Source organism: Dendrobates tinctorius, unplaced genomic scaffold, assembly GCF_039654945.1.
Source record: "Dendrobates tinctorius isolate UK_male_01 unplaced genomic scaffold, ASM3965494v1 ptg000184l, whole genome shotgun sequence".
Taxonomy (NCBI): Eukaryota; Metazoa; Chordata; class Amphibia; order Anura; family Dendrobatidae; genus Dendrobates; species Dendrobates tinctorius.
Window position 1 is genome coordinate 819879 of NW_027361851.1, and position 12198 is coordinate 832076.

General features: G+C 42.0%; 1 protein-coding gene across 1 annotated transcript in view; it reads left to right on the plus strand.

Annotated features, from left to right (window-relative positions):
* Positions 1 to 11716, plus strand: part of LOC141055105 (dual specificity protein phosphatase 13A-like) — a 60383-nt gene extending 48667 nt beyond the window's left edge. Inside the window, exon 3 of the mRNA XM_073552059.1 lies at positions 10522 to 11716. Within this exon, the coding sequence (XP_073408160.1) occupies positions 10522 to 10733 (212 nt within the window). The 3' untranslated portion in view covers positions 10734 to 11716. The remainder of the gene's footprint in view (positions 1 to 10521) is intronic.
* Positions 11717 to 12198: the final 482 nt, after the last annotated feature.

The window sequence follows — 12198 nt, forward strand, 5'->3', positions numbered from 1 at the left end:
GGTAGTGACAGAAGGTAGTGAGGTTAGTTTAATTGGTAATGGTCTGCCACCTGACGAGGAGGATAATGATTGGATCTCTGGAGTATCAGACTGGATATAAGACAGCCAATGCCCTATCCTGTTGCTGGTGATTCAGTCTATTTCTCAGGTCTTGGACTTCAGCTCTGCTCCAGTCATCTCAAGTTAAGTTTGTTTTTTGCTAATGTTCACACTTGCTCTTGTTGGTCAACTCAGTTTTTGTGTGGTCAGCCAGCCCGGCTGGGCTGTGCTGAATTTCCACTCTTATTTATCTGTATTTGCCAATTTGCCTTTTTGTCCTTTATTAGATTGGCCTCTTTTTGCTCTGTCTCAGAATATTCCAGAGTGCTGATATAGTGGAAGAAGTCTAGTGACTTCAGGGTTAATTTTGTTATCAGAAGCTTTGGACATTATTTTTGGTAGGGTTTTTTGGCAGATTGCAGACAGTATCTTTCCTGTCCTGTCCTTTCAAGTTAGTTTGGCCCCATCGTTTGCTCAGCCTATTTTTCTGCCTTTGTTTGTGTTTTCATCTTGCTTCACCATCAATACATGTGGGGGGCTGTCTTTCCTTTGGGGTCTGCTCTGGGGAGTTAGTTTTCCTCTTTTCTTACTTTAGGCTTATTTAGCTCTCCGGTTGGGATGAGGCGTCCAGGACCACCGTAGACACGCTCCACGACTGCTTCTAGTTGTGTGTTAAGATCAGGGCTCTGCAGTCTGCATAGTTACCAACCTCTCTGGTTTTCTGAGACTTAGCGTGTGTTTCTTTTTTCCTCCTCGGTGACCCATTCATAACAGAATCACCTGCCATACCACAGATTCTAGGGTACTCAAAAGCAGGAAGGAATTGTTTGAGAAAAAATAAAGGAAAAAAAAGTGTCAGAATTTTTTTTTTTATATATTTTTTCCTCTTTTTCTCTGGGGCCATAGGAGAATTTTTTTTTTCTCTCCTAATGGAGATTAAGCAACTATCTGATCATGTGGAGCAACTTGCTGCTGAAGTGCAGGGAATTTCTACCTACCTCATTCAGTCACATGTTGCTGAACCCAAGATCCCTACTCCTGATGTGTTTTCTGGGGATCGGTCTAAATTTCTGAATTTTAAGAATAATTGTAAATTATTTCTTGCCTTGAAGCCTAACTCATAGGGGAGCTCTGTACAACAGGTTAAAATTGTCATTTCCTTGCTGCGCGGCGATCCCCAGGATTGGGCGTTTTCTCTGACACCTGAAAATCCTATTCTGACTAATGTGGATGCATTTTTTCAGGCTTTGGGGTTGTTGTATGATGAACCTAATGCCGTTGATCAAGCTGAGAGAACCCTGTTGGCATTAAGCCAGGGTCAGGATCCTGCAGAGTTATACTGTCAAAGATTCCGAAAGTGGGCGGTCCTTACTACATGGAATGATAGTGCACTGGCAGCTCATTCGGAAAGGTTTATCAGAGACCGTAAAAGATGTTAGGGTGGGATTTCCTGTTCCCTCTGGTCTGGATGGCTCTATGTCATTAGCCATTCAAGTTGATCGGCGTTTACGTGAACGTAAGACCACACGGGAGGGGCTGCCACTTTCTGAACAAATGTCTGAACCTATGTAATGTGATGGGGTGTTGTCTAGGGCGCAAAGTCAGGAGTTTAGAAGGCGTAATAAGCTGTGTTTTTTCTGTGGAGATGCCTCTCATACTATTTCTGTCTGCCCTAAAAGAGAGAAACGTTTTGCACACACATTTGCTGTGGGCAGTGTACAACCTAAGTTTCTTTTGGCAATTACTTTGAACTGCTCCTTGTCCACATTTTCCACAAAGGCTTTTGTGGATTCAGGAGCAGCTCTGAATCTGATGGATTTGGACTTTGCTAAACGTTGTGGCTTGTCCATGACACCTCTGCAGACGCCTATTCCTTTGAGGGGTATTGATGCCACTCCTTTGGCAGAGAATAAACCTCAGTTTTGGACCCAGGTGATAATGCAAGTTGCCCCAGACCACCAAAAAAATTGTAAATTTTTGGTTGTGCATAATTTACAGGATACTATTTTTCTGGGTTCCCCTGGTTGCAAACTCATAACCCAGTTTTGGATTGGAAATCTGTGTCTGTGGTGAGTTGGGGTTGTCAGTGTGTTCTTAGGGACGGTCCTGTTTTCTCCACCTCTCCTCAGTCTCTCATTCCTGATTATCTGGCTGATTTCTCTGATGTATTTAGTGATAGTAAGTCTGCGTCTTTGCCTCCTCATAGAAGTTATGACTGTGCAATTGAGTTGATGCCTGGGTGTAAATTTCCCAAGGGTCGGCTTTTCAACTTATCTGTACCCGAACATGATGCTATGCGATCCTATATTAAGGAGTCGTTGGAGAAGGCTCATATTAGACCATCCTCGTCACCTTTAGGCGCTGGGTTTTTTTGTGGCCAAGAAAGATGGTTCATTAAGACCGTGTGGAAGACGCGGGGCAGCCAGACCACAGACCAGGGCTTCACCAGCGCAATTCAATTCTAGAGGTTGTATACCCACTGCTATCAGCGCTGTCTTCACTCCTTATTTTAGTGACCCTAGACATCCCTTTTCTGAAGCCCTACGCTGTTCAGCTGCCTGTTCTAATTTTGGACGGCTCAGTCCACATACGCTTTCCAGACGCCAGCCATTTAACATTTCCACTGGCCATCCAGACTCTCTACTTTGTCCTTCTTTTGGCTACCATTGCAAGGATTTATTTATTTCAGTAAACAAGATTTTTCTGATGAAGGTCCTATGTTGGACCGAAAACGTTTAAACCTTTCTGTCTGGATGCACAAAATAAAAGAGTCTGAATATTTCACATATTGAGTGCCAAGGTTTTTGTCATCTCAGAGAATGACTGTTATCTGGGTGATTTGTGATAGATTTTTGAAGATGGTCCATCTTGTACCACTCCCAAAGTTGCCATCTTCCGCTGAGTTGGTACCCTTGTTTTTACAACAGGTGGTTCGGTTACATGGGATTCCTTAGAACATTGTGTCCAATAGAGGGGTCCAGTTTGTTTCCAGATTTTGGAAAGCCTTTTGTTCCAATCTGGGAATTCAGTTATCCTTCTCCTCCGCGTTTCATCCCCAGACCAATGGGCAGACTGAGAGAACAAACCAGACCTTGGAGTCTTATTTAAGATGTTTTATATCTGCTGATCAAGATGATTGGGTCTCATTTTTGCCCTTGGGTGAATTTGCGCTGAACAATAGGGCTAGTTCTGACACTTTGATGTCACCCTTTTTCTGTAATTTTGGGTTTCATCCTCGATTCTCTTCAGGACAAGTGGAATCTTCGTCCTGCCCAGGTGTGGACACTGTGGCTGTGAGAATGCAGCATATATGGAACCAAGTGGTGGATAAGTTGTCACTCTCTCAGGAAAAGGCCCAGCGTTTTCCCAACCGGCATAGGACCATTGGTCCCCGGTTTAAAGTGGGTGATATGGTTTCGTTGTCGTCTAAGAATATTCCTATGAAAATGGCATCTCCAAAATTTAAGCCAAGATTTATTGGACCTTATAAGATTTTGGAGATTCTTAATCCTGCTTCTTTTCGGTTGGCTCTTCCAGTTACGTTCAAAATCCATAACGTATTTCACAAATCACTGTTGAAGAGGTTTGTTGAGCCAGTAGTTCCTGTGGCTGCTCCTCCTGACCCTGTTTTGGTTAAAGGCAATGTGGAATATGAGGTAGAGAAAATATTGGATTCTCGCTTGGTCAGACGGGGACTCCAGTATTTGGTCAAATGGAAGGGTTATGTGTTATGATTGAGTCACCGAGGAGGAAAAAACAAAACACAAGCTCAGTCCAGAAAATCAGAGAGGTTGGAAACTAGCGGATTGCAGACCAATAATCCTATCACACAACTAGCAGCAGCCGTGGAGTGTTCCTATGGTGATCCTAGACACCTCGTCACAGCCGGAGATCTAAATAAGCCTAAAGAGAGAAAAGGGAAAAACTGACTGCCCCAGAGCAGAACCCAAAGCAATAGGCTGCCCCCAACATATAATGACGGTGAAACAAGATGAAAACACTAACACAGATAGAAAGATAGTTTGAGCAAACGATGGGGCCCAAGCTAACTAAAAAGGACAGGACAGAAAAGCTGCTGTCTGCAATCCGAGAAAACCCTGCTAAAAATATTACCAACACAACTGATAAGCAAAAAGGACCCTGAAGTCACTAGACTTCAAACCCTATATCAGCACTCAGAATATTCTGAAAGCAGAGCAAAAGAGAACACTGATCAAGGAATAAGAATCCAGCACACCCCCGGCCGGGGATGGCTGAACTCAAAAAGCAAGGTAAACAAAACCAAAACTAATAAGTTCAATAGCAGAGCAAAAACTTATCTTTGGGAAGCAGGAATCAGACTGGTCTCCAAGAATCCAGCAGAGAAATCACCAGCCACTCAGAAGGGTGTCGGCTGCCTTATATCCAATCTGAAGTTCTTGTTACCCAGTCACAATCCACCTGATCAGGTGTTTGGTTTCTTTCATCCAAATCAGCCTCAATACCTTCCTTCACCAGAAGAGGAAGATCCTCGGACACAAAAGGTGAATGAATAGATGAGCTCACAACAACTGTATACTGTTGTATGCTTCGACTACCTTTCCCTTTTTCTACTTTCAAAATTCTGATGTAATACATAGTGAGCCTGTGAGTGTCTGTGTCTCACCACCAAAGTATATACGGAAATTTACAATTACCCCTAGACTGGATACACCTGGTATGTGCTGATACAGTACCTTTGGTCAAAATTTTGTATTACGGTATCATCCATAGTGAGTGAGCGTGTGTGGTTTACGCCTTCTATATATACGGTGAATCGGAGATACCAATTTTTACCCTATACTAGATACAGCTTGTATCTTGTTATACAGTACCTTTGTTCGACATTTAGTATTACGGTCAAATCCATACTGAATAAGCGTCTGAGAGTGACTACAGGACTATGTATACAGAGATTTCAATTGTACCCCATAAAATATATTCTTGCTATCTTGTTATCCAGTACCTTTTTTACAACATTTTTTATTATGGTCAAACCCAGACTGAGTGAGCGTCTGAGGGTGACTCTGGAAATATATACCGATATTTCAAATTTGGCCAACACTGTATACAGCTGTATGCTTCTGATACAGTAACCTTTTTAGCTATTTAAATTCTGGTGTAATCCATAATGAGCCTGTGAACGTCTGTCTGTTACTCCGGCAATATATTAGGATATTAGGAGCTTTAATATTACCCCAACACTGTATACAGCTGTACGCTTGTGTTACATTACCCATTTACAGCTTTTCATATTCTTGTGTAATCCATACTGGGCCTGAGAGCGTTTGTGTCTGCCTCCTGAAATGTATACGGAGAATCAGAATGTTTACACTATACTATATATATCTTGTATCTGGTGATACTGTACCCTTTTTCAACTTTTTATTTTAAAGGGTAATCCATACTGAGCCTGTGAGCGTCTGTGTATGACTCATGAAATATATAGGGAGATTTACTGTTATCCCTAGACTGTATAGAGCTGTACGCTTCTGATACAGTACCATATATCTGCCGGTATTTTGGGTCCTTTTTCCAAAACATGAGGAAGTATGGTGGAAGAGGACGGGGACGTGGGCGTGTGGGGCCACCTGGTACTGATGGTGGTGGTGGTGCATCTGCTGGTAGTGCCAAAAAAAGATAGCAGCTAAGGCAGGAGGTGTTGAGCCTGCATCATGGTGTAGTTCTGGAAGGCCGGTAAGGCTCTGTTTTCTGGGAGTAGGTAGAATGCTTTTAAAGCCGGAGCATCAGGAACTGTTTTTGGCTTACATTGCTGAAACAGCCTCCAGCTCTATTACCTCCTCTTCTGAAGTTTAAAAAAATGCAAGCACTGAGTCGAAAGTGCAGGCTTCTGGTCAGGAGCAACCCCTTTCCTTGTGTCCTTCACCCACACCAAAAGTGAAGGATGCGGCAGCACACACTTCAGATTACTCCATGGAGCTCTTTTCACATACCATGCCTGGGTTAATTAAAAATGGGTCCCATCATATACTGGGGCATTCCAAATGGGGGACATCAGACACTGGAGCAGCATTTACGGGGCCCATTATACACTGGAGCATTAGAAATAGGGCCCATTATATATGGAGCATTATTGGGGCCCATCATACACTGGAGCATCATCCATGAGGCCCATCATATACTGGAGCATTCCAAATGGGGCAGATCAGACACTGGAGCAGCATCTATGGGGCACATTATACACTGGAGCATTAGAAATGGGGCCCATTATATATGGAGCATTATTTGGGCCCATAACACACTGAAACATCGTCCATGGGGACCATCATATACTGTAGCATTATGTGGAGCTCATCATATACTGTATGGAACATTATATGTGACCAATTATTCTGTATGGAGCAATATATGGGGCTGTATGGCGCACAATGTGGTGGCCATAATACTGTATGGAGTAATATACTGTCCTTTTTTTGAGCTATTGTAAAATTTAAAATAGATAATATCAGTCATGTCATGTAAGCAGTGAAGGATTTGTCATTGTACTATACCTTTTTTTCTGTGCCATATCAGAGCATCATGAGTTGTGGTATGTGTTAAAGGGGCGCACTGACACTCTTTGGCCCAGGGCACACGAAAACCTGGAGCCAGCCCTACCCCCCCACAACTTTAGCCAAATAAGCCCCAGTTTTCAATGCGTAACTATTATTATGAAGTAAATTAAGGTTGACAAGCTTCAATTATAAGAATTGATGTTATTGGCAACTGCCGACTTTGCTTCCCCATTGACTTGCATTGGGTTTCGTGTTTCAGTCGGACCCCGACTTTTCCCTATAGTCGGCTGATTTCGTTCGACCCAACTTTTGCGAAAGTCGGGTTTCATGAAACCCGACTCGACCCTAAAAAAGGCAAAGTCGCTCATCTCTAGTAGTGTATATTGGAGAAATTTTACCACTAACATGAAGTACAATATGTCACGAATAAACACTGTCTGAATCGGTGGGATATGTTGAAGCATTCTAGAGTTATAACCTCATAAAGTGACGGTGGTCAGAATTGTAAAAATTGGCTTGGTCATAAAGTACCAAATTGGCCCTGTCACTAAGGAGTGAAGCCAGGAAGGCTTTGCTTTTGTTTTCCTAAACCCTACAGCAGGTGTTTCACAATCAATGTGTTCCTGTGTGTACCTTGAAGAGCAGCTAAGCGTGTCAACCCCTCACACAAGATATAATTCCTTTCAAAGTGGTTAGGAGCTCTCTCATAACACAGGTCTGCAAAAAAAATTTTTTCAAGAGCTGTTTTGGTTATTCCACGTAATCTTTATGTTTTTGAGTGTGCCGAATCCGAAAATGACCTCCGTTTTGTCATAGGATATCACATTTTCTGACAATTTAAGTAACTATGTTAAATAAGACAATACCTCAAAATAAATGAAAATAGACTCATAAAATTAATTTTTTATTACAAATGTTTCATGAAAATAATTTTTTTAACTGCAATGAGCTCACTAACACACACTAAAATCGATTCTTCTTCCCTGTGAGGCTTCTCTTGATACATTAACGCTTGTGAGTAGCATCTGTAATGTCTCTCTGAAGCGTCCAACAGTAGTCTGCCATCATTGTAATGCTCCATCTTCCCTGGTAACTTCTTTTCATATCTTCAATGTCCTGGTGGAATCGTTCACCTTGCTCTTCACTCACACTGCCTCTGGCAGGTGCGCAGCAGGCGGCGTCCCTGCATGCAATGCGCATGCGCCATAGGCCGCGGCCGCGCTTCCCTCCTGCTTCTTGTCCTCTGGCTATGCCCTGACCCGGAAGCACCTCCCTGACCAATGGCAGACCAGACAGTAGCATATCAGGCCGCTTCCCCCTTGAGGAAGGTGTCTGATTGTTGTGTTTCCTAGCACATTGGCCTCGCTGCATGGTGTGCTCTCGGCTCCTGCAGTTCCGTTCTCGCCTGCTCTCCGCAGCAGCCTCTCAGTCCTGCTACCCAGGTTCCTTGCTCTCTTTCGCAGTCCTGTCTTCAGTGTTCCTGCCATCCTACTCCAGTCCTGCCTCCAGTGTTCCTGTTCCATCCTTCTCCAGTCCTGCCGTCCTACTCCAGTCCTGCCTCCAGTGTTCCTGTTCCATCCTACTCCAGTCCTGCCGTCCTACTCCAGTCCTGCCTCCAGTGTTCCTGTTGCATCCTGCTCCAGTCCTGCTGTTCTACTCCAGTCCTGCTTCCAGTGTTTCTGTTCTGACATCTATACTTCAGTCCCACAGTCCTACTCCGGTCCATCCTGAGCCGCCCCTCTCGGTACCGGCTACCGTGGTCCTCGAACCCCTGGGCCTGCTCCTAACGGTCCCTGTATAGGGGTCGGTTCCACCTGGCAGCTCGCCCGGGGCCCCTCGGTGCCACGGTCCAGAGGGTCCATTCCTGGAGTTTCCGGCTCCAGACTACCCACGCTAGCATGCACTTTCAAACTCATCAGGCAACCTAAAGCTTGAAATGCTTTCAGCATTCGTCCAACGATTTTTTTGTAGTCAGGGTCTTTGTTATTGCCTAAAAATTTCTCTACGACCTCTTTAAATGCAATCCACCCTTCTTTTTGAGGATGCGTCATGGTATAGATAAGCTCTTGATCAGCTATAAGCCTTCTAATGTCTGGTCCGACGAACACACCTTCCTTCAATTTTGCCTCCGAGAGGCCTGGAAACTTGGTGACCAAGTATTTGAAGCATTCTCCATCTTTTGGAAGTGATTTTACGAATTGCTTCATCAATCCCAATTTGATGTGGAGAGGTGGTAGAAGAACTTTATGGGGAGGAACCAAAGTTTCTCGAAGGACATTTTTTTCACCAACTGTGAGCACCCTCGGCTGCCAATTCTTCTTGGTCCAGTGATTTTGTCAGTCTCGACTGTCCCATGGACACAGAAAACAAGGGTATTTGGTATACCCAGCTTGTTGCCCGAGCAGCATGCACAAGACTTTCAAATCCCGACATACTTGCCAACCGTGGTATTCATATTTAAGTTTACGAAGAACCAATTCCAAGTTCTCGTAGATTTCCTTGAGGTGTACGGAATGACCTACAGGGATGGAAGCATAAAATCCGCCATTGTGGAGTAAAACTGCTTTGAGACTTCTTTTTGAAGAATCTATAAAAAGACGCCATTGCGCTGAATCATATTGGATTTTGAATTGACCCATCAAACCTTCGACATCGATGCAATAAACCAACTTATCTTCCTGGGCAAAGTAAGGAACGAACTCGTCTTCACGATATCTAAACCATGAAAAAGACTCCTGGTAACAATAAATTCTTGCTTTTGAGCCTTGATCCGAGTAACTCAGCGGCATCTTTGGGAAGATTCAAGTCTCTTTCCAAATCATTCATCTCCTCCTGGGAAAACAATTTTGGTCTGTATCATCTTCAAAGTCAGAACTTGATTCATCATTTGGTTCAGGTATGACTCCACCTTCATCGGAGCTAGTTATCTCTTCCAAGGTAGCAGGGGCCTTGGGTACTGGTATATCTGTGCCATGGGGGATGGGACGAATTGCTGAGTGAATATTGGGGTATGAAATGGAATGCTTCCATTTTGAATTATACCCTTTCACATCGCATGAACAAAAGTAACAATCATCACTATGGTTCTTTTGCTCTCGCCATACCATAGGAATCCCATAACGGAAAGCTTTTTTCTTACCCTTGAACCAATTTCGGAGGTCCTCAACACACCGTTTGCACACTTTATGAGGCGCCCAAGCTTTATCTTGATCTCCAAGCTTTAGTCCAAAATATACGAAGTATACTTTTTTCACAAAGTCTGTAATATTCAGCTGTTGCTTCAACACTTTATATTCACCACAAATGTAACAGAAACTGTCAGGCGAATTAATACACTTCCGCTAAGCCATAATGCTAATTTTGGGAAACATGGTTGAATATGACGAGCTAACACGAACTGAGATTAAAAAGTGTGAACAGGCGAGAACCAAGATAAAACAATTGAAACCAGCCCGGGCATGTCAGAGCCCGCTCATTCAGCTTGCAACATGTTGATGCTGGTTCATTAGCTCACTCTGCAAGTTCTTTTCTTTGAAAGTTATATTTTTTTGGCATAGTATATCTTCAATGCATTGATGTTAATTAATTAATAGTAATTTTGACTTTCAAAACCCTAAGATATATAAAAAAAATTGAGAAAAATTTACTAAATTTGAAGAGAATTTTGCATTTTGTGGCAAATCCTGACGTCCAGGATTTTTTTCAATATTTTTTTCGTTTTCAGCACACCAAAATACATGGAAATTAGATGAAAATAATCAAACAGCTTTTTAGTCACAGACCTGTGTAATGAATGCGATTAAACATCCTCATTTTTATTTTTCAGTGGACTAAAAAATATGATCAAGTTATTTATTTGCTGCCAAACATGAATATTAAAAAATATTCAAGAATGAGGAATTCTATTATGTTGAGAGATATGTACTAAAATATAAACCTTTCTTTACAGGAAAAGTTCTTGTCCACTGTGTTTTGGGAAAAAGCCGCTCTGCTACATTGGTTCTTGCCTACCTAATGATCTTCCAAGGGTTTTCCTTAGTAGATGCCATCCGCCATGTCTCTGAGCGTCATTGTATTGCTCCCAATCGTGGTTTCCTGCAGCAGCTGCAACAGCTTGAGATGGAATTGCAGTCTTCAATTTGGAGATGTTCTATGCTTTAATATGAATTGTTGTAACAAATACAGTAGCAAGATTCATCATTGCTGTTTCTTCAGGGTTTTTTTTAATAATTTCCTTATTTTGCATTTATATTCTCTATACATTTTGCACCACTTTTAAGTTGTCTTTTTTTAAGTCGTTTTATTTACAGTGACAACTTTGCTTATACAGATATTTTAGACAAATTCATGAAATGCAACTTTTACCATATGTCCTATTTTCTTTGCACATCTCAGTTCTGTCCCTTGAGTAAGGTTTCTGGAGGTGTTTTCAACATGGCACAGTTTTGTGACTTTTTTTAAAAAAAGAAAAGATTTTTGAGTTTTGGTACTAAAAAGTCACAAAAGTGTGCATTTTTTGATTGCGCCAAATTCATGAGCTATGTGTGACATTATGAATTTATCTCAAAACCCATCAGCGAATACCACAAGAAAAAAAAGAAAAGTGACTTCAATTAAATGCAAATGATAAATTGAGCCCCATATATATTTAGACCATCATCACAATGATTTATGAAAGTTTGTGAAAAAATATGATTCTGGTTTCTTACTTATGTGGAAAACGTTTTCAATCAATGAAGCACAAAATTCTATTTTCATACTGGAATTTTTACCAGTCGTCTTATTATTAATAAACTTCACTCATAGTTCTATCCTAAGAGCAAATAAAGACACAATACGAAACTAAAGCACTTAGTAATTACATATGCTAAAATGAGGCTAACAGTACATACTGCTTTGGAAATGCATATGAACTGCAAAATAGAAATAACTTTGTGGATGTTCAGAGTGATAAGCATGTAATTACAGTATGTACATGAGCAGATCTAATATGCAACTGTCACAAGATATCGGCTTAATTTTTAGCTGCATTGTACAAGTCTAGGAAATCCAATCTCACATTACAGGCTCCTGCTTATGGCTACTGTATATCCCCACACTTCCACTGATGTGTACAGTACTGTAATAAAGAATACATGTAAGTATATGGTTTCTTTTTATTCCTCCAATAACACTAAAAAATAGAGTTTTTCTACTTGATTTAGAATGCATCCGATAGCAAAGTAAAGAATAAGATCATTTGAGTGTTTAATAATGAAGGTATACTCTCCTTAAAGCATTTCATTCCTTTCCACATTGTGCAGATAGAAGTTCCTTAGCCAATTTTGACATCTCACCCACACAAAGGGTTGGACTGACCTGGCGGGGTACCGGTGAAATGCCTGGTGGGCCAGAGAGAGAGAAAAATAACAAAGAAAAAAAAATGATTTTAGGAGCACGGGACCTTTAAACGTGCAGCAGACGGGGCGCATGCACGCAGACCTGATCCGCCGTTACGATCAGTGCCGGCAATGGGAACCCCTTTCAAATACTCAGACCTCCTCGTTCCACACAGCTCCAGTGTCTTCAGCAGCTTCTGACTCTGTGATGGCTCAGGGTAGAGGGCGCAATGATGCCACTACAACAC